This window comes from Heptranchias perlo, chromosome 33, assembly GCF_035084215.1.
Source record: "Heptranchias perlo isolate sHepPer1 chromosome 33, sHepPer1.hap1, whole genome shotgun sequence".
In the NCBI taxonomy this organism is placed as follows: domain Eukaryota; kingdom Metazoa; phylum Chordata; class Chondrichthyes; order Hexanchiformes; family Hexanchidae; genus Heptranchias; species Heptranchias perlo.
The window spans coordinates 6322141-6345998 of NC_090357.1; the positions used below are offsets into that span (position 1 = coordinate 6322141).

The window sequence follows — 23858 nt, forward strand, 5'->3', positions numbered from 1 at the left end:
ACTGAATTACAACAACTAGTAAATATAAAAAGAAAGGTAAATACCACTTAGACTGATGTTTGTATAACTGCAACTATAGGTATGATGAAACATTCCTGGACAAAGGAAAAAAAAAACTGCATAGCAATGGGGAAAGAGCAGGGGAGCAGGACTAGTTGGATAGCTTTCAAAGAGCCGGTACAGGCACGATGGGCCGAATGGCCTCCTTCCATTTTGTATGATTCTATGACTTATTTAGCGATCACCATATTTGAGAGGCAACGCGAGTTCCTTAACCTGCAGTTTCAATTCCTACTGTCAAAATCCTGTGACAACTATAATGGAGGCTTTTTAGATTGACCCGCACGGGATGCTGGACATTAACGGTCTGCAAAATGGCTCTCGGGTTACAGTTAAGATTAAAGTGCAATGTTCGGGTAGAAAAAAACAATTCTACTCTACATCTAACCCAGCCCAAAATAAAGATACAAGGCTCTGTAAATAAAATATTAAGCTATCTTGTCAGATACTCATGAGCCAGCTGTGCTTTTCCAGCATTTTGTATTTTATTTCAGATTTACAGAATTTACATTTTTATCCTTTTTATCTGTGCCTGCCCTGGGAGCACTTAATACTGCCACTGGGCACCAAAAGCGGAGAACTCTTTCATCTTTCAGACAGTAGTGATTGAATTCATAGAATTACTTGCCATTCAGGCGTGGCACTCGTGGCCTCTGAAAGCGTCTGGTAGGCCAGTTCCATCAGTTTCTGGACGGATTCACTGATACGGCAGGTAGGCAGGCACAGCGTCCGATGGCTGAGCTGCTTCCCGTTCCCCAGGTTTACCATGTCACTAGGAGCAATGTTGGAAGTCTTTGGCATTTTTGGTTTGCTGCCTGAGCCTAGACTGGGCAGCTTTGGTATGGAGATCTTAGAATCAGGCATAATCTAAAGATAAAACAAGCAGTCAGTAGAACTTTTTGTACTTGAGCAAGAAATTCCTGCTCACAGTTTTACACCAAATTAAAACCCAGGCTTATAAATAAAAAAAAATACTGCCAATCAAAAAATTGGAACTTCTAAGCAGTATATTCAGGACCCAGCATTTTGTTTTTAACATAGCTTAAATAAATGGTGCAATGTTAGAACATGCTCAAAGGGAAGCAGCTAATCTCCCGGTCTACAGGTTTTCAAGCTGGAGCTTTCTAGATCCTAGGGGATCCATGAAATAATCCCAAGGGTCCCCAAGATCAGATTTCTTAATTTCCCTGTATTCACTGACTTACTTGAAGAATATTTCTGTTGTTGTATATTAATTAAATATATCTGTTCTGAAACTATAACAATATTTTTACATAGAATTTACAGCACAGGAACAGGCCATTTGGCCCAACTGGTCTATGCCGGTGTTTATGCTCCACACGAGCCTCCTCCCATCCTATTTCATCTAACCCTATCAGCATATCCTTCTATTCCTTTCTCCCTCATGTGTTTATCCAGCTTCGCCTTAAATGCATCTATGCTATTTTCTTCAGGTCGTGAGATGGTCTTTCGAAAGTTAGGATGGAGCATCCCCAAGAGACTGCCAAGGGGTCGCCCGCACATCCAAAAACCACTGATTTAGTCCCTGTATTGAGGAGTAAAATTTGCAGACTAAACATTACTGCCAAGTTTGGTTTAGTTAAATATGAACCTCCCATTTTATAGCATCTATTTAAAATAGTATTGCAACTAATATTTCAGTAAAGTGTTACAGGTGGGGTGGACATGTGAAATGTTACACAATGCCCACATGAATTGTGAAAAATGGCCAAAAGTACAAATAGAATTTTCCTACCAAACTTAGGTTGCGGAAAAATTACTTTGAGTTATGAAACAAGTACTGGTGTGGGAAAAATGAGATGAATTAAGAGCATTGCACAACATTGAAGTGTTTCTTCAATGTTGTGCAATGCTCTTAATTCATCTCATTCTTCCCACACCACAACATTGAAGTGTTACTAGGATGCTACCGGGACTTGATGGTTTGACTTACAGGGAGAGGTTAGACAGACTGGGACTTTTTTCCCTGGAGAGTAGGAGGTTAAGGGGTGATCTTATAGAAGTCTATAAAATAATGAGGGGCATAGATAAGGTCGATAGTCAAAATCTTTTCCCAAAGGTAGGGGAGTCTATAACGAGGGGGCATAGATTTAAGGTGAGAGGGGAGAGATACAAAAGGGTCCAGAGGGGCAATTTTTTCACTCAAAGGGTGGTGAGTGTCTGGAACGAGCTGCCAGAGGCAGTAGTAGAGGCGGGTACAATTTTGTCTTTTAAAAAGCATTTGGACAGTTACATGGGTAAGATGGGTATAGAGGGATATGGGCCAAGTGCAGGCAATTGGGACTAGCTTAGTGGTATAAACTGGGCGACATGGACATGTTGGGCCGAAGGGCCTGTTTCCATGTTGTAACTTCTATGATTCTATGATTCTATAGTATATTGGTATCAATACACTAAACAAGTCTAGTGACTACACTGATATGAGTTGCAGCACTCGCTAAAGAGATTCAAACAATGTTATAAGCCATGGGGATTGGGGGGGGAATTTCTTGCAGTTCGAGAGATTAGCTGCAACCCCCACACTCCCGCAAGAATGAGCTTGACGTGCTGCTTGAAATACACATTTTAGCTAATTCACCTTCACAGTGTTGTGGATCTCAGATGTCATCAGGTTTCTGGCGGTCACTATCACATCCTGACACTTCTTACTGGCAAAGTGAACATTTATATTTCTTGCATATTTTAACAGGTCTGTGGAATGGCCCTGTAAATACTGCATCTCTTTGAGCTTCTTCTCAAATTGATCGGTTTCTTTTATCACCTGGAAGGGGGGAGGGGGAGGGGGAGGGAAAGAGAGGAGAAACACACAAATCAGTGCCTGAAAGCGGCAATAAAAACATTATTACTGAACTCGATAAACTACCTTCAAGTAAATGAAGTTTGACCCAAAATAAATATGAATTTGGTGCTGATGAGGAGCTTCAGTCAGTTCGACAGGAAGGAACCGCTATGAGTTTCAGTTTCTGATGCAACACAAAATGTGGATCAGGAAAACCTTGGACAAGATAAAAAAAAACACAATTTGTTGCAAGCTAACTAACCACCAGCGACCTGCAAAGCTGAAAATCAATTGGTTGGTCGGCAAATGGAATGCTCCATTCTAACATTTCCAATCCCCCACCCCGAAAATATGTAGGACTAGAAACAAAAAAACATACCAAGTTGAACGAACTAAAACGCTCATGAGATTCTGTTCCCATTTATTTCCCTGAACACTCAAAATCACAGCACCCTCTCAGATTTCCGTAACCACTGGAATTGCAACAAATCTCATCAATTTAATTCAATCATTTTGATTTTAAAAAATTACAGACAAGGGTGCACAGCAAAGCCCACAGGCCAGGTGTTTTTTTCTAAACTAATCCTCCATGCATCAGCTTGGCTGGCTCCAGAGTGAATTCCACTGGAAACAAAGCTCAATATTTTGCTTCTCTCCAAAGCCTGGCCTAGTTTACTTTAGTAGCGTTAGGCACTCGGGAACAGGTGCTCCTGTTCATTCGGATTATGAAAGGATCAGGAAGATGCTTGACAGTACAGGACAGAGATGAAAGTCCTCCCCGGGGGAAAAGAGCTTTCCTGCATGCCAGTTTCAGGATCAAATTCATATCTTCTACCTGTGATGTTTGGGGAGGGGTACTGATCCCATCCAGGGACAGAGTGAAGCACCTTTTCCTTTTTCACTGATTTGGTTCCATGGCAGGATAGAGATGCAGGATATGGCTTGAATTGTAAGGAACATCTGCGTCATGGTTTGTAGTATTGATGTTTACATGTTGGGCTGGTCATCATTTCTACTGTTAATGATTTTCGTAGTTAATGATGCAATCCATAATTTTTTTTTGAAAAACAGTAAATTTCCTTTGGCCAGTTAATAAATAAATTTCTTTCAAACATACAAGATGGTGATGCAGAGGGCACAGACACTTGCTGTACAGAGCCATCTAGAGCCAAAGTCTGCAACTACATCGTGAAGTTGACATAGCAAAAATTGAATGGAAAATGTTGACACGGGAATTTACAATGATATATGCCAAAAAGTGTGACCAAAAATTGTGACAACTGGAAGTAAAGCTTGTGGATAGGAAGTGGGCATCCTACGAAAGATTTTGATATATATAAATAATTGCACACAATACACATTAGCTTTCCCAAAATCGCCAACTTCTTATTGTAAACTTTAGCAATCCATACAAGTGGTTTTAAAACTGCTATGCAACAAGTTTCACACAGCAGTCTCAATGGCTGCTGATCAATTTTCCCCATTTGCTGGTAAGTCAGCTTTGTGTGTCTCCTTACCTCTTCATACTGGTCCAACTGGCTGCTGTTTGCTGGTATAGAATATACTAGACAGTTCTTAATAATGATTTCTGATAAGTCCTCCCAGATCATGTCTCCTAGCATCTCTGCTAGGATTACATCCTGCTTCACATTACAATCGAGAGTGTCCCAGAGAGGCACATCTAATACAAATATCAAAGGAAAGACACAATCATATTCTACACATCCAACTGGAAGCATTCTCTAATCTGAATTATGCCATTAGACTAATTTCACAGAAAGACTTCTGCTTAAAACAGCAATAAGTAAGCTTCCTACCATACATTTAGGGAGTGTGGGGGGGGGGGGGGGGAACAAAAAAGGCGTACGTACGAAGTAGATGTTGGTGCAGAAACTCCAACACAGTGACCATCTTCTGGTAAACCTCTACTGGCGAGGCGTGATCAGATTTCCTTTCAATTGCGCTGAACCGTAACACTGCATCGTGAGTCTGAAGTTCAACCTCGACATCAAGGGAAGAATCAACTACCAGCGGTTTCAAAACATATTTCAACAGGATCTGACCTGCACAATTCAGAGATGTACATGCACATTAAGCAGTGAAAGGGCACAAATATTAAGTACTTGAATGACATTCTACAACAATGTAATTGTTAATTATATGATCATTTTTTCCAAACTTACACTCAGAAGTAGACACAAATATATGACAAATACAATGGGTCCACAACCATTCCTCATGGTGGGACAAACACCCCCAATCTCCCCCCTTGTGGGTAATGACAATCAGAAGTCAACTGAAACCCCTAAATCTTTTTATAGGCATTTTAAAACTGCATGAACTTCATTTAACTCTGAAACCATGATTTAGAATGAAACTTTGGAAGTAAAAAAAAAATCACTATCAGGAGTCACCTAGCATCACCGTCTGATAGTCTAAAACTGAACAGGCAGCAATTTCAGTTAAAGTAACTCAAACCTGAAATTGCTGCTTTTTGTTGCAAACACAAAGGTGCTTTGCAGAGAGAGCAGAGTATGAAAATTAGTGCATAATTTACATGGTTATGATCTACAGACTTTACTGAGCATGAAGAGGAATAAATGCTTTTATTCAGAAATTGTGGAATTAAAAGATTTGATCAGTGCACAGGAATTAAGTATTTTATGACTGGACAAACCAATTTCTGAGGCACATTTCATCGCTCTTGTAGACTTACAGTTGGTAGATTAATTCTCAGACTTTCATTCTACACAGGTGGAAATTTAATGATAAGTCGGAGTGGTTTAGGCAGTTATATGGAATGTGAAAGGTCTTAATTCTATTTTGGGGAGGGGGGGGGCGGGGTTATAAAAATTGATTTAACTGATTCCAATTTTCATTTTGTTCTTCTCAATACCCAAGGGACAAAAATCACTAAACCTGTGTCCTACCAATGCATGCTGCAGTACATCAATCACGTCATCTGCCTCCTAGAGCTTTATCCAACTGGAAAGTGAAGATTGTAACAACAACTTGCATTTATATAGTGTCTTTAATGTAGTAAATCGTCCCAAGGTGCTTCACTCGAGCGATTTTCAAACAAAATTTGACACCCGAACCACAAAGAGATATTAGGAGAGGCTTGGTCATAGAGGTACGTCTTAAGGAGTGTCTTAAAGGAGAAGAGAGAAGTAGAGAGGTTAAGGGAGGGAATTCCAGAGCTTAGGGCCTAAGCAGTTGAAGGCATGGCTGCCAATGGTGCAACAATTAAAATCAGGGATACTCAACAGGCCAGAATTGGAGGAGCGCAGAGATCTCAGAAGGATGGAGTAGGTTATACAGATAGGGAGGGACGAAGCTGTGAAGGGATTTCAAAACAAGGATGAGAATTTTAAAATGTGATCTACAGTGCCAAGCCTTCACAATATTCGACATGTCCTGGCCACAAAGAAAAGTCAAATCTGAAATATTTTACTAGTGAAAATTTCTTACTGAAGAATTTCAGTTTTCTGTTCAGTTCACCAAGGATAGCAAAGCCTTGAAGTATTGACACAACCAGAGGTTCAAGATCACTCTTCCTCTTTGACATCATGTTGCATAAGCGCAGCTCGGTCTTCAAAGTCCACCCGAACAAATCCTCAGCTGGAAGAAAACAGCAACATCTGATCAGCTCTTCCTGAGTGTCACCAGTTTCACTATTACTTAACATCAAAAACTATTTCTTCAGTAGAGACAAGTAGAAAACTGCTGGCCAATGGTGCACAAACTCCCTCTTCATTGGAATGTTTGAGGAAAATTAGTTGGGACCAAGAAGCAAGTCATCAGTATTCCTGGATGTAGGAATAGACAATGTGTGACAGGGAGCTCTTATGGGGAGGAAAGAAAATAAAACAGCAAAGTTAAAAGTTAATTTGTTCAAATTCTGACAACACCAATATTAACACCTTAACATTTGCCACCATGAACCAGAAAGACCAGAAGGTGTAAAGGGAAAAAAAAGATAAAAGTAAAATATCCTTTGTATAATCTTTTAATTATACATATGCACATTTATATTACATCTCCCATAGTGTTACACATCAGGGAATTATGCTGTTTAAACAATAGGCTTATCAACAAAGTGTGACAGGGAATGTATTACAGGAAGTTGTGCGACATAAACAGGAAATACATGCTATCAGCATGACTTAATATATACTAGTCGATCTCCCAAGGCGATGCACAGGGGGAGTCAAGATCTAGTTTATTCTTCAGGTGAAGCAGGGTTAGAGGGTGGGGAATATTTGGACCAAGGTGTACAGATATAATTCATTCCCCATTTTAAAGTCATACATTCTGTCCTAATTTTTATATTTCTATTATAGCTTCTTACAAGCATTTAAAATGGAAATTGCCTATGTAAACTTGTCACACTGTAATTATACCTCCCTGCTCCCCTAGTGTGGTGCTGCTGCAGCGCCTCCGCTGGTGAGAGGTAGTAATTACAATGTGACAAGTTCACAAAGGCAGTTTCCATTGTAAATGAGGACACAGGAATTCAGAATGGAAAAAGCTGACAGGAAATGTGTGCACATGTTTTCTACTATATGAATTTTTTTAAAAAAAGATATTGATGTAACCAGATTGTAATTACTCCAAATGTATCTAGGTATTCGTAGCTCGAACCTGAGTTGTATTATTTATTTCTCTAAAAACAAGAATCAGTTGATTCACCTTTTATAGGAGCTGGTGAAGGAGGCAGCTTCCAAATTACCAGCTGCTTCCACTCCTCACCCAGATGATACAGCAATTTCTCCTTCTGTATGGTGAGCTCCGTGCCGAGCACTTTCAACATCTTCAGCTCAACACCCTTCCTTGATTTCAATAGGGTCAGGTTGGACTGTGCCTTGCGAACAGAAGCAGAAACAAGAGAACGTTAAGACGCGTTTGCAGCTGTAACTGAACTCAGTCAGAGAAAAACTTCAAACTATTCATATTTCAGTCTGATCACAAATACATGAGGCATTTCAGGAATATAAGCTAAACATCTGCTCTTCAGACAAAATCAAGTTAAACTGAGGCCCTTCTGCCTATCAGTATAGGAACTGTTTTCCCAGTGTCCTAATCAACACTGTCCCTCTACCAACACCCCAAAAACAATTAACAGTTTAATCCGATTGCCATTTGTGGGATCTTGCTGTGCACAAAATAGTTCTCACGTTTGCCTACGCAACAGTCACTCCACATCAAAGTATTTCACCATATGCAAAGCATTTTGATATATTTGAGAAACGCGATAAGGTTCTGTATAAATGCAAGTTTTCTTTCGATTGTGGTGTGCAAAATGGAACCTCCAGATCCCATTAAGAAGTTTAAAACTGTACAAGATAATGATGGCAACATGTTAATACCCACAACACCAGAGCTTCCAAAAGGATTTCAAAAGAGAGGTTAGCGGGAAATAATGAAAAGTCAACGTGCACGGAGCTGTTACTTGTATTACTGCAAATTTCAGGCTTGGACTGGATAGCAAGACTCGGACAGTCAAATTATAACTCCAGCAAACTATTGCTGTAACACTGCAGTTTCAGCAATTCATTTTTATATTTCAAGAAGAAAAATTCAGCATCACAAAAGTCTACTTATATTCTCATTTACAACATGTCTACCCTGTTAAATCTCAAATAGTTCGCAGTATTATGACTCTAAAAGCAGTTGTGTGTCATGGACGTACTTACCTTATTGAGGTTAACAGCAGATTTGGTGTAGTTTTTTTCCAACAAAGCTTGCTGATGTGTTTCCAGAGCAGTATCAAACTGAAAGGACAGTGAGCAAAAAAAAAATCAAATCAAACATTCCCAGATATCCGGAAGTCAAAAAATGTAACAGACTTTGAAGCTCATGATACTGACAACTAGAGGCAAATGGGCTTTTTGAAGATGTTCCCTTCTTTTCTCATTTCAGATAGCAACTGTGTTTCAATATATTCTAGCTATTATATGCCCTTTTCCTCACTGAGATACTCTCCATAATTGTTCAGCAGTTTTCACTTCTTTCCAGCTATTTTTAAAAAAAACCTGTTTGGGCATTTAACCCAATAGCTCCCGCTCCCATTTTTAAAATTTGATTCAATTCTAATAAAAGTTCACTTATTTTCCACTTCTGATAAGGGATCCACACCCCCAACATTAACAACTTTTCTTTTTACAAATGCTGACTGATCTGTGTATTTGTAATATTTTCTGAAAAGAAAAATTTTCTTTTACAAGAAAAATGCATGCCTTTTACAACAGATAAAAGTACCTAAACGGAGCAAAATATTTGACGGCAGCTTTAACATTGACAAAATTCAATGCTGCTTAATATACCAACGTAGCATTCAGAGTGCATTGCAGTATAGGTCACCGACCTGAAATATTAATTCTGTTTCTCTCGCCACAGATGAATGCCTGACTTTGAGTGTTTCCAGCATTTCCTGTTATTATTTCAGATTTCCACCATCTGCAGTATTTTGCTTTAAAAGTTGCTAATTGTATGAGGAAGAATGGTTTTGAAACAGAAAATGAAAGTCTCACTATAAAGATGAAATCTATTTAAGAACATCCTTCTGTCATTTCAGTTTATTTATTTTTAAACAGTGAGCTTGCTGATGGCCTCGTCCATACACTAGTGCCATTAATCTATAACTCTTGACTACATCATGTGCGATGCGTCCATAATGTTCCTGTTATCCTCTACATGTAGAGCAAACGTTAATTATACCGCCTGAACTTCCTCCCTCCCTCAAATCATTACTGCAAGGAGGAGAAAGTTAACAGAAACGGTGGCTACTTTTGCCAGGAAAGGTTTTGATAATGAGGAATCATTCTGAGGTAATTGGATAGCTTTCTCACTTCTCACCATCCCCCAACAAAAAGAAACAGCCCAAAACAATTTACTATAAGAAAACTGACAGTAAGAGAGAATGAAAATTATTCCAGAACAGGAAAGTAAGGCAACCTCAACGCCTTCTCCACGCACCTCATGTAACTGTGTCAACACACTCAGTAAAATCGTACTTTTCTCCAGCTGTTGTTTCAGTTCACTGAACTCGGTCACAGCAACACAGAGGTCGCTCTGCACCTGTTAAAGTGCACAATCATAGTGAGAACTTAATTCTATGGATTAATAAACTCAGTGCAAGATGAACTCAATGCGGAACAGGCTCCAGGGGTTGAGTGGCCTACTCCTGTTCCTATACCACCTTCATACTATGCACTATTAAATCTAGAGGGAGGAATCTAGACATTCTTCCCTATAGATTTACAGTGCAAAAATAAATTAATTCATTCATGATGCTTTGAGTCTAGGTATAATATTTGAGGTAAGCAGTTAGCAAGCCAGCTGGAAAAGAGATGGAAAAGCTGACGTTTTCCTGCATATTGTGTGCAGCCAATCTGAAGTATATTGAGAAATGTGTAATTTATTACAGTCATCTGTTTTCTTCTGTTTGTACAGTATGTGTTGTCTGCATCTGTACGATAAAAAAAAACTTTTAAAAAAGCAGCACTGAAATTTCAGTAACCAACCCTTCTGCAGACTTATGCTGCTGCTTCAGCCTTGGTGCAAAGCAGTTTCCACTGCACAGCAACACAAAAGCAGCAACATAACTCAGGCCATGATCAGGCCAGCCTCCTGAATGTACAAAATCCAAGAGATGAGACCTTCTCCGGTTTGATTCACACTGGCAGCAGCATAATGCATTTTATAAGTTAGCTGAGTGGTCCATTGGACCTACTGGACATTTTAAAATCATGTACGTAATGTTGTTCATTGAGAATAAACGCTCCTGCTCGCATTCCAACGTTAAAAATTAGCTAACGAGAGCAGAGCTCTGTGCTTGCATCCAAGCACGAACGTGCTGACCTCCTTTATGGTTGAACTCAGTGTGACTCGTTGCAAGGCACAGCTGGCAGTATAACTCTAAATATAACTCAGAGACCTAAAATACACCTTGGTGTAATGCCTTGGCTTAGTCAATGAGGCTTTGCTACAATCTGCCATTCATTTCTGTTTCTTCAGTTACCTCATTTTCAATCTGTGACTTCAGAACGTCTATCTCCATCGAGATCCCATCCACCTGATTTACCAAATCCTCTCCATTTTTTAAACTTGGGATGAACTCCTCATACTTCTTGTTGATCATGTCGCAAACTTCACCCTGCAACAAAATACCTGTCTTATTCACCTTAGCAGCATAATAACATCACCATAAGCCTCAAGCAAAAGGGCTGTAACTATATTAGCAAGATAAGCTTAATGTCGTCACCTTTGAATAAAGAAAACTGGTGATTTTATACAAAAGTCATTTTCATATTTTAAATTGTCATTTACAAAAAAGTCAGTGTTCAAATATTGCAGTGTAGTCACGAGAGTTGCAATAAAGTGCAATGGCAGTTATATGATACACTTATGTAGCCCCACATATGTAGCTGTTTCTCCCCCAACCCCCAAAAAGGATTTCAGTAAATATAATCGTGGACATGTGAAATTTGTGTACAGTGTCCACTTACATTGTGAAAAAAACACAAAGGACAGATTTGGCCTGTGTCTCGGAAAAGCATTTTCAGCTGCATGACGCCAGGGCAAGGCACTGGTGATTATGGGTCTGTCATTGTGGCGATGGTAATCGAAGCAATTTGAGCTAATTGATTGAGGGTATCTCAAGGATATTGGTTTAAGTGGGCTTTATAGCTTATCAGTTATCAATCTGCTAAAGAAACCTGACGACAACACTGAAAAAAATACGTGCAAACTACACTTCCACTTTGTTCAAGGCGGCTCATCATCACCTTCTTAAGGGCAATTAGGGATGGGCAATAAATGCCGGCCTTGCCAGCAACGCCCACATCCCATGAACGAATAAAAAAAACATATATATTGACGCTTTACACGATGAAAATATAATGCCTTTCTATTTTGCTTCGAGATTTGTCTGCCAACTCCACACTCAGCATACATCAAGTGCAGTTGGGAAGACCAAACCCTTGGGATTCTTCTACCAGTCACAGCAGACTTGGTGCCTGCAAAACAGCATCGTTTCCAGACTTTTGTTTCCAGGCTATATCTAGTTTATCCGGACAGTACAAAAGGAACATTGTTGGTCGCTATGCAATTATGTAGCGCATTTAATGTAGGAAAATGTCCCAAGGCGCTTCACAGGAGTGTAATCAGATAAATACGGACACTGAGCCGAAGGAGGAGATATTAGGATGGGTGACTAAAGGCTTGGTCAAAGGAGGAGAGCTGGAGGGGTTTAGGGAGGGAATTCCAGAGCTTAGAGCCTAAACGGCTGAAGGCACGGCCGACAATGGTAGGGCGATGGGAGTGGGGGATGCACAAGAGGCCAGAGTTGGAGGAATGCAAGTTGTAGGTCAGAGATAGGGATAGGAGAACTGGAGAGAGGCTGGTCAGGAGGTGAAATGCTGTATCCGTGGTACTCATGGGGTTGCCACTCGTCCAGTTCTAGACAGGGCGGTCCAGATTTTTTATGCAGATTACCCAGAGATTTCTATAATTAAAACCAGGTACCAAAAATTAACCCACTTAATTCCAATGATCTGATAATTCAAGTTCAACATTTTTAAACCACTTTTGTTCAGGCTGCTTAACTTCATTATTGGATAATTTTTTTAAAAATGTTAAGAGCAAAACAGCTTTGAATTATCAGTAGATTATATGTCCATTTCCCTCTGTATCTCACAATTTAAAAGTATTAGTTAATATTTTAATACATTTTCACATTAATTTCAAATATCAGAACTTAGGTCCCCATCTCAGCCCCAGCCTTCGCTCCCTGACCAGGGTTAAAACTTGTTAAAAGACAAACAGAGCTGTCAACATTGAGGGGACAAATGTAAGGACTTGCACAACACCAGGTTATAGTCCAACAGTTTTATTTTAAATCACAAGCTTTCCTCCTTCGTCTCACCTGACGAAGGAGGAAAGCTCCGAAAGCTTGTGATTTAAAATAAAACTGTTGGACTATAACCTGGTGTTGTGCAAGTCCTTACATTTGTCCACCCCAGTCCATTACCGGCATCTCCACACTGGTGGGGGGGGGGGTGTGGGGGGGGGAAAGAGAAAGAGGAGGAAATAGTATCAAAACTATGATTTATAAATACAACTAAGGTTAGTGATTTGTTACAAAGTGACACCCTGTGATAAATTCTATGCCTTTGCCCCCAACTGGCTAATTTTTAAAGATTATTTAAATCTGTCAAAAAACTCAGTTGTTAGTTGCACCTATGATAGTAGAAACAAACCCCAGAATCAGCTGCAGCGATGCTCCATCATTCACACAGCTACAGCTATAGATTATACCTTACGTTGCTCCAGCTGATCACGCATTCAAGTTTTTCTACTTTCTCAAAGTACAAACAAGTTTGTTATTAGACCAAAAAGTGATGCTAGCTTTCTGCCAGACAAAGCATGTCACAACAGTAATTAGTTGTTTTTAAACAAAGTACAATTTTTAGGTACGTTTCTCACAACAAATCACTAACCTGGGATATCAATGATGTGGAGATGCCGGTGATGGACTGGGGTTGACAATTGTAAACAATTTTACAACACCAAGTTATAGTCCAGCAATTTTATTTTAAATTCACAAGCTTTCGGAGGCTACCTCCTTCCTCAGGTGAACGATGTGGAAAAGAGCAGGGTCCGTTGTGAATCCAATGAAGCAAATGGAAATAGATATCAAAATAGACACCCACAGTAACCAAAAATAAAGATGACCACAAATGAGTGAAAGTTGACACTGGAAAGGTGTCAAGCATTCACATACAGGACAGACAGACAGACACAATACATACAGGACAGACAGACAGACACAATACATACAGGACAGACAGACAGAATACATACAGGACAGACACAATACATACAGGACAGACAGACAGACAGACACACATACAGGACAGACAGACAGACATACAGGACAGACAGACAGACACAGACACATACAGGACAGACAGACAGACACACATACAGGACAGACAGACAGACACACATACAGGACAGACAGACAGACACACATACAGGACAGACAGACAGACACACATACAGGACAGACAGACAGACACACATACAGGACAGACAGACAGACAGACACACACACAGGACAGACAGACAGAGACACACACACAGGACAGACAGACAGAGACACACACACAGGACAGACAGACAGAGACACACACATACAGGACAGACAGACAGACATACAGGACAGACAGACAGACACAGACACATACAGGACAGACAGACAGACACACATACAGGACAGACAGACAGACACACATACAGGACAGACAGACAGACACACATACAGGACAGACAGACAGACACACATACAGGACAGACAGACAGACACACATACAGGACAGACAGACAGACACACATACAGGACAGACAGACAGACACACATACAGGACAGACAGACAGACAGACACACACACAGGACAGACAGACAGAGACACACACACAGGACAGACAGACAGAGACACACACACAGGACAGACAGACAGAGACACACACACACACACACAGGACGGACAGACAGACAGACACACCGGCTCCGGGGCGGGCTCCGGCCTGTCAGCAGCTCCCAGCCGCTCGGCTCCCTCGGGGCCCGAATCAAAACACCCTCCCAGCGGCACCAACCCACTTTACCTTCACCTCCTCCACCCGGCGGGCCAGCTTGCTGATCTTGGTGCCGATATCCTCCTTCTCCAGCTTCCCCGACGACGCCAGCACCTCGGCCACGAACGACGACATTTTTCACCCGCCGCCGCGAAATTCTTCCACTCTGCGCAGGCGCGACAGTTACTCCGCCGCAAGGCACGGCGGGAGTTGTAGTCATTTGACCGTCCGCCACAACTCCCGTGATCCCCCGCGCACTCTCCATTCAAACCAAAGCGCGGGAGTTCAGACCCATCCCTCCAGCTAAGTGCAGACTGGCACCAGGATTAATCTGAGTGTTGCTGCATCCAGAATTTCTGCTGATATAAAGAAATAAATCTGCCCGGTGCTGCTGATTCTGTTACAGATTAAGAATTTACCTTCTACTTCAGCACTGCAAATAGTGACAATGTTTTGAGAATTGTCTATTGTAAGCCCATTGAAATTAATAAAACTGGAGGCTGGAGTGTGTTACACAGTGAACCACAAAGAAAATACACCAATGATGCTCATTTCAGCTTAACCACATGAAACATTTTGCTGCACATATGAAGTATGTATTTAGAATATACACAGCAGAGGGTGTGTGTCTGTATTCCTGTTTGTCTGTCTGAGTATCACAGATACACCCACTCTGAACAGGAGTGGGCCATTCAGCCCTCGAGCCTGCTCAGCCATTCAATTAGATCATGGCTGATCTGTATCTTAACTCCATTTACCCACCTTGGTTCCTCAAGCCTTAGCACCCTTGCCTAACAAAAATCTATCAATCTCAGTTTTGAAATTTTCAATTGACCCCCAGCCTCAACAGCTTTTTGGGGGAGAGAATTCCTGATTTCCACTACCCTTTCTGTGAAGAAGGGCTTCCTGACATCACCGTTGAATGGCCTAGCTCTAATTTTAAGGTTATGCCTCTTTGTTCTGGACTCCCCAACCAGAGGAAATAGTTTCTCTCTATCTATCCTATCAAATCCTCAAATTATCTTAAACACCTCAATTCGATCACCTCTTAATCTTCTATACTCAAGGGTATGCTGAACAACCTGCGGCTTTGCTCACGGAAAGTCAGGACACAGGGAATCTCCTTCAGTGAACTAATGCTGCTGTAGGTATAGGGATGGAGATCTGCAGCTTCTGGAACTCATGAAGCTGCAGCTAGTGTTAAAAGCTTGCAGCTGCAGGCGTGACTGTGTGTCACAGAATGGAGATCCCCAATTAAGGAGTGCATAACACGGACAGCAAATTTGATATATTCCAGCTATATGTATCTATATATAATATGTGTGCGTGCGTGTATGTCTATCAGGACACTTCAGGACAAAAGTGGCATGAGAATGGAGAGCAGTGAATATGTGGAGTAGGATTAAAGATTATGGTAATAGATACAGCATGAGACTATCTAATACTCCAGAGAATAAATGATTCCTGAGCTGCTGCTGTTGGGACGAGAGTGAATATTTCTCCCTATGGGGAGAGAATAACCCAGAGCTCAATAGTGAAGATATGAAGAATATTCCGGAGTTTTATTTGATTACTTTTGGGGATCAAGATGTACTTATTTTCAACAGCAGACTAAATGGATAGGGTAGATTGTATATGATCTATGGAAGGTGCAGACTTTATGGACAATGGCCTTTTCTGTTTCCATGCTATCTTATTTTTCTTAAAAATGAACACAACTTTACATGTTTCAATGGGTGTTACAGTCTTCATAAGTTTTGCTGATCATGAGTCTTGACAGGTCTGTCTCTGACTGGTATGCCACTGTGTCTTGTTCACAGTGCTTGCTGGGAGGTTTGCCCCTTCAGCCAGACATACATTAGGGGCATTGCAAGTCCCTTGAATCCACTCAGATAGATACAGCATTTTTCTAAATGGTAGTTACATTCTATTAGTGTCCTGGCCAATATTAATCCCTTGACCAAAATCACTGAAACAGATTATCTGATCATTATCACATTACTGTTTGGGGCACCTTGCTGTGTGAAAATTGGCTGCCGCGTTTCCTACATTACAACAGTGACTACGCTTCAAAAATACTTCACTGGTTGTAAAGTGCTTTGGAACATCCTAAGGTCGTGAAAAGTGCAATATAAATGCAAGTCTTTCTTATTAAAACTTTTCAGTATTATATTTATCCCACAAGTAAGTCAATGGCTTGCCATTAAATATTCTGTTGGTATACTTCAGGTGCAGTACGAAATGTATGGGAAACATTTTTAAATCATTCTGATTTTTTGGTCTGAGCTACTGTGAACACAGAAGCTTTTTAATACATTGCACGTTTTTGCTGAAGTTAATGTTCACCTCCCTTCAGGTGGCTTTGTCCACCATTTTTCAGGGATTAAAGCTGCAGATTAGAAGCCCATTGCATCTTTCCCTCTCTACTTAAGTTTTTCATAATTCTTTGATAGTGAATCTCGTGGCACTGCCGACCCATGAAAAATCCCTTTCTTAGTTTTGTTTTGTTGCAGTGGATTAATGAAGAATAAGCACATTTACTCATTGAGGACTTATAAAAACTTCAACTGTGGTTGCTTGCTCCAGATCTGTATGATTTGGATTTAGGATTATGTTTTTTGTAGATTAGTTCAATCAAGATTGAAAATGGTCTGTTTTAGTCACATTTCTCAGATTAGAGCTATAATGGTATTACATATTTTGATTTGCAGTATGCTTTTATCTAGGATTCTTAACATTTTAATCCCTTTTTTTACTTTTTTGCACATGTTTTAAGAGATGCACTGGAGTATTTCTCCTCTTAACAGCCATTTGACAGCTTCGAGCAATCATTTGCGAGTATGAAGCGAGTCACCTGTTTGTGCACTGCCGAAAAATGTGACTCCACTCTCTCCTGCCTATATGACAATACTCACCACAACTTAAATTAATGAATTGTATGTGAAGCAATTTAGGACATTTTTGAGAGCCCTGATACGGGGCTGTATAAGCGTAGGTCTTTCTTTTAACTTCAGAACATCTCTGCAAGAAGTTGGAAAGAGACAGAAGTTTCCCTGCATCTCCTTTTGTAGAAACGTGCCAGGGCACAAACTCTCTGGAGATACATAGTTGGCTTCCTGAAGACACCGTAGAAGTAATTTCGACTTTGTACGATAGTGTAAAATGGGTAATAGCGAATGAGCAGCCCATTTTACATCTCTCTCGATTTTTATTTCCATTGAAGTCAATGGAGCTGCTCATTCTCTATCACCCGTTATACACTATTGTACAAAATAAAAATTAACCCCGCATGTTTTTCCATATCCCACTTTATATGCTCTGAGTGGCCTGGCTGAGGTTTACTGGACAGATTCTCAGTCTCCTTTGTGAAGGATATCAGTCTTGGGGAATGGAATATTCTTCATTTCTGATACCCTGTGCCAACACTAAGCACACCTAAGTCAGATAAATTATGGGTTAAATGTGGATTGACAATCCCTTACTCTTCCCCAATAATGTGCCTTAACCCCAGTTTCAGAAGGATGTTTCAGACTACACCAATATAGACATTTCCATCCCTGCAACATTCTTACAGGCTTCCTAATTGAAACAGATAATTTTGTGAGAATTACTGTGGTATTACAGGCGATGTTGTGCTATCGACTTACACCCATAAGGAACTGTGCTGAAGGTAATCCGAGATAATTATATGTAGGTTTCTTACAGCTGAAAAAGAGAAGAGACTGCCAGTTGGAATTGGATTCACGCCCAGGGTCTAAAGTAGAATGGATCGTGTTCTAACTCACTGCATCACCACGTCCTGAGATAGGGATAATGTTAACACAGCATCTAAGGAATCATCAAGGTAATCTTTTAATTTTTTAGGAGATGCACCTGCCTCAGCTTTGAGCCAATACTGTCATCTGGGATAACATTTAACTATGATGTTATTATCTGTATTTGGGTAAAACTGTTTCAAAATTCATTGAAAATAAACTTTAGCGTTCCAATGGCCAGATTCATCTATAAATGCTTCCACAACCAATGACAAAATGACAAATGGCCCCTTTAAACTTCCTGTTCAGTATGATGTCATTTTCTGCTCCGGTGCATCTTAGAAATAACACCATCCTGATATAAACAGGTGCCAGACTGGCCTCAGTGGTAGCACTCTCACTTCTGAGTCAAAAGGTTGAGATTCATAACCCACTCCAGAGAGTTGAGCATAAAATCTAAACTACTACTCCAGTGGAGCACTGCACTGTTGGAGGTGTTGTCTTTTGGCTGAGATATTAAACCATCTGCCCTCTCAGGTGAACATGAAAAATCTTATGATACTATGTGAAGAAGAGGAGGGGAGTTCTCCCTGGTGTCCTTCATCACTAAGACACACTATCGGATCATTATTTGTGGGACCTTGCTGTGTGCAAATTGGCTGCTGTGTTTCTTGCATTACAACAGTGATGAACACTTCAAAAGTACTTAATTGGCTATGAGCTGCTTTGGGAAGTCCTGAGGTCACGAAAGGTGCTACATGAATGCAAGTTCTTTCTTTCTTTCTTTCTTTCTTTCTTTCAAATTCATGCCCAAAACTTGTTTAAATTAGGTTGCCGAGTGAAAAAGATTGTATTTATGTAATGCTTTATCACATCTTTCAGAAGTATCTCAAGGCATTTTTTTTTTAATTCGTTCACGGGATGTGGGCGTCGCTGGCAAGGCCGGCATTTATTGCCCATTCATATACAATGTATTGTAGTGACTGTTGTTGGGTAGGCAAGTGTAGCAGCCATCTTCTACCCAGCAAGGTCCAACAAACAGCAATTAGATGAATAACCGATGATTCTGTTCTTAATGATGGTGGTTGAGGGCAGAATGTTGGCCAGGGCAATGAGCAAACTCTCTGCTCTTCTTTGAATAGTGCAATGGAGTCCTTGACATCCACCTGAATATGCATCTTATCTGATAACAATACCGCAATCTCCCAGTTTTCCACTGGGATGTAAAGCCTAAATTAGGTGCCCAAGTCTCTCGAGTGGAGTTTAACCCACAATATTCTTGCTTTTTGTTTTACATTATTTCTAATTGCAAGTTTGGTGCACTCCTTGTTGCCTCGGCTGCTTACAATTTGTTGTTTTAAGGGAAACCAGGTGTGATAATGAAATGGCTCCATTGCTAAAATCTTAAACTGCAACCACCAGATGGCATCAGTGGCTCTCAGCTGCTGCACAGATGAGACCGGAAAAATAGTCAGGTTGTTTTGCAGGAAACAGTCCGAAGACAGTGCCTCCAGTATAACAGCAACCAGTGTGTCTCAAACCCTGATACCCTCATCAGCAATCTTCTAAAAGTATCATTTGTCCAAGTGAAAAAAGAGCTGAGTTAGGCTTAATCTACCAAACTGATAATACATGTAAAGAAATTGAGCCTAATTTCTGGTTTAAAAAATGTAAGTTTCCTTGATACACAAACCACATGCATTGCTTTTGGTGTTTTTAAAATTGAATTTAGTTTTGTGTTTTACTTTTGTCTTACAAATTAAATCAAGTGCAAACTGTGCCTACATTTCAGAAACTGCTGTGCATTATTGAAATTGGAATGTTTTTCAAATCTAAGAGTCAACTTAAAAAATAAAATTAAAATACACATCTATACTCATCACCACTAACTGAACACAAAGCAGGGAGTTCAGGTGCCTCGGTGCCTGTTTTGTGTTTTCTGTTCGTTTTCTCAGTAACATTTTTGTGGGATAATTGCAGCTTTAATGCAACTGATGAATACGTTTCATAGAAAGTCTTCCATGGTCTTCTGCAAAGGCTCTAACATTTCCTGTATTTGAATCCCTGCTAAATACTTAGAGGTGTGTGCCACCACTTTAAGCAGTGCCTCAGCGAGCAAAGCTAGATCTGATTTTAATTCTCCTTTCCACTGACAGATCGGTGGGTGTGTTCTGCGTTAATCCTGATTAACCCACTGCTGAAAATAGCTGAGCTGTTTAATGATTCTGCGCTTAGTTTGCTACCTCATGCTATCCTAAACAACGGGACCGACTGAAAGGTTTTGTAAATGACCTTTTACTAATGCAGTTCCCACCACTTACACCACCCTCACATATCATGGGCAGCCACCTCTATCGGGCAAATGGAGCTAACCGTTTGTCACAACCTTCAACATCCTGGGGGGTCGCCATTGACCAGAAACTTAACTGGACCAGCCATATAAATGTCGTGACTACTAGAGCAGGCCAAAAGCTGGGTATTCTGCAGCAAGTGGCTCACCTCCTGACTCCCTTGAGCCTCTCCACCACCTACAAGTCACAAGTCAGGAGTGTGATGGAATACTCTCCACTGCCCTGGATGGGGGCAGCTGCAACAACACTCAAGAAGCTCGACACCATCCAGGACAAAGAAGTCCACTCAATTGGCACCCTATCCCCCACCTTAAACATCCATTCCTTCTACCACCGGCGCACACTGGCGGCAGTGTGTGCCATATAACAGATGTATTGCAGCAACTCGTCAAGGCTTGTTCATCAGCACCTCCCAGACCCATGGCCTCCACCACCTAGAAGGACAAGGGCAGCAGGTACATGGAAATACCATCACCTCCGAGTTCCCCTCCCTCAAGCCGCACAATATCCTGACTTGGAAATATATCGCCCGTTTCTTCATGGTCACTGGGTCAAAATCCTTGAACTCTGTACCTAACAGCGCTGTGGGAGCACCTTCACCTCACGGACTGCAGCAGTTCAAGAAGAAGTTCATTGCATTGGTTTTACCATCCACCGCATATAGCGGGCAAACCACTTTAGAAGGAACACACCCACTGTATGCGGCGGAAACTGTATTAATAGACTGTTTCGTGTTTATCAAGGTGAGGGATGTTAGTGCTGGGGCACAGAACTTTTCTCATTTTCGGACACCCAGGGGGTGATTTTAAACCCCATGAACAGGTGGGTTGGGGGCGGGTGGGAGTTGAAAATAGTTGGTTTTTTGGGTCGTAATCGCAAAATTTTCGGACTTTACATTCCCAATGAGAAGCCTGTATTTTTCCACGCCGATGTTAAAGCCAGAAATAAAGCTGGGTTGCGGTCATGACCCAAAAAACAACTATTTTCAACTCCCACCCGCCCCCAACCCACCCGTTCTTGGGGTTTAAAATCACCCCGCCAGTGTCAGCATCAAGCACTCCCAGGTCAGGTATAGTACAGCCAGATGCAGAGCAAAGTGCAGTACTGAGGGAGTGCTGCACTGTCGGAGGCGGCATGTTTCAGATGAGACTTTAAACCGAGGCCCCATCTGCCCTCTCAGGTGGACGTAAAAGAGCCCATGGCACTATTTTGAAGAGGAGCAGGGGAGCTTTCCCTGGTGTCCTGCCCAATATTTATCCCTCAACCAACATCGCTAAAACGAATGATCTGGTCACGTATCTTACTGCTGCTTGTGGGACTTTGCTGTGTGTGAGCTGACTGCCACATTTGCCTGCATTACAACAGTCACTACAAAGTGCTTCATTGACTGTGAAGTGCTTTGGGACTAACTGAGGACGTTAAAGGCATTATGAATGTTCAAAATCTTTTTTGCTTGAAGATCCTACTATTCTTCTCCAACAATGTGCCTCAGCCCCAACTTCAGACGAGGTCTCCTACTGCATCAATGTGACAACACGCAGTCCAGACTCAAAAGAGCAGAGCACTCAACGCACTGGGGGAATGGGAAGCAAATGGAGATCAGCGAGGACTGCGGTGTTGGTTGAGCAGGACTTAATGTGGGATAGGATGTAGGTGACAGAGGTCTGGAGTTCGTGTAGAGCGGATGATAGAAGGCTGGATAGCGGAAAAGTCAACCCGGATATGAAAGAGGCATGGATGGGGGTATCAGCGGCTGAGGTGATGTAGAGGTGAACACTGTTATAGAGGTGGAAGCAGGCAGTTGTGGCAGGGTGGCATAGCATGTTGGCATCCAATCTGCCACTCACTGTTAGGATACAGGTTTCTCCACACAGTTCCCCAAACGTGTAATTTCCAATTTCAGCCACACTTTCGAAGGGAGCTGGCCAGGAAAGACATGGGCACTGCCCCACAGCCGAGGGGGGGCAAATCAGAGGAAGAGTCATCCTGGACTCTTCAGGTGAAAAGAAAAACCATGGATGGTGGAAATTTGAAACAACAGGAGATGCACAACATGTCCATCAACGTCTGAAAGAGCAAAATAAAATTAACGTTTACATGTTACCCTCTCTACGGGTATGGCACCTAATTTAATCACGGAATAATAATAAAAGTTCCTTATTTGTCAGGGCAAGAGAAAATACGTCTTCTAATGAACAATGTTTGAAAGGACATGAGAGAATTTTAAAAATGGGAATGGGGACTTGGTGATGCAGTAAACTAGATAATGGCCTGTCTGAAACTTAGGTTCAAATCCAACCCAGACTTTACTGTCAGAGGTTAAAGTGACTAAAGTGACCGGTGTCCTTCCACTGGGCGAAAACAATCCTTGAGACCATCAACCCAGAGAGACTGCACTTTATATTGTGGGGAAAGGGATGGAAAAGACTCTTGGAGCATAGAGTTGAGATGTGAAGATTCTTCATTGTGGAGAGGGTGGGGAAAATCCTGCGACTTATGAGGCCCATTTTCCCAATGTTCTGTCGTAATTTCAGTGGCGCGGCTATGACAGAAGAAATTTTAAATAGAGAAATTTATATTCATTTGCTCACGTTCATCTCTAGATCACACCATTGAATAAAACGGATTTTTTTTCAGCAATACGTATTTAATGCTGGTGCAATCCTAGAATACAGTTCATAACACTTGATAATCTGATTCTGAACAAATCGCTTATGAGCAAATCAAACCAAAGTTACAACAGAAGGGAATTTTCAGGCAAATATGTCGACATCCTTACAGCAATAACTGTGTGATAATAAGAAGCAACAATATTGTAAAGATCAGGAGTACAGTGGGCCAGAAATCCCTGGGGGCCTGCTCTGCTGGCGTTAGTGCAACAAAGTGGGACCCCCATTCACTCATGCTACATTAACCTCAAACCCAATCCCAAAATTACAAGGACAGGATCATTTGCTTCACCAGAGGTGGTTGCATCGCACCTGCAAGGGTGATTCATCAGTGCCCATCCTGAACCATCAGTCGGAATATTGGAGCGGTGCCTTGCCTCTTCAGTGGCGGAGAGGAAGCCCGCCAGAGACCGGGGAAAAGTACCTCCTAGTCTTCTGCTCCCAATGGAGTAAGTGGGCCTCTTGGGGAAGGCAGCTGATCTCAGATCGATTACCTTGCCCTAGTAAAGGCTTGGTGCCTCTTAAAGGCCTCAACAGGCCTCATGCCAATTCTTAGCTGGCAAGAGTTTTGCTGAGGCCTTTT

The 23858-nt window shown here is 41.4% G+C and overlaps 1 protein-coding gene across 2 annotated transcripts in view; it reads right to left on the minus strand.

Moving 5' to 3' along the window:
- zw10 (zw10 kinetochore protein) overlaps positions 1–14680 on the minus strand; it is a 31496-nt gene extending 16816 nt beyond the window's left edge. The window contains exons 1-10 of one of the 2 annotated variants that reach the window (XM_067970929.1): positions 14531–14680; positions 10884–11018; positions 9839–9940; positions 8557–8634; positions 7553–7724; positions 6332–6481; positions 4732–4923; positions 4378–4541; positions 2660–2842; positions 689–927 (exon numbers count right to left, since the gene is read on the minus strand). In XM_067970929.1, coding sequence (XP_067827030.1) covers positions 689–927; positions 2660–2842; positions 4378–4541; positions 4732–4923; positions 6332–6481; positions 7553–7724; positions 8557–8634; positions 9839–9940; positions 10884–11018; positions 14531–14635 — 1520 coding nt within the window. In that variant the 5' untranslated portion in view covers positions 14636–14680. Of the gene's footprint in view, positions 1–688; positions 928–2659; positions 2843–4377; positions 4542–4731; positions 4924–6331; positions 6482–7552; positions 7725–8556; positions 8635–9838; positions 9941–10883; positions 11019–13362; positions 13477–14530 lie in introns of those variants that run through there. The other variant, XM_067970930.1, reaches the window with a different exon arrangement.
- Positions 14681–23858: the final 9178 nt, after the last annotated feature.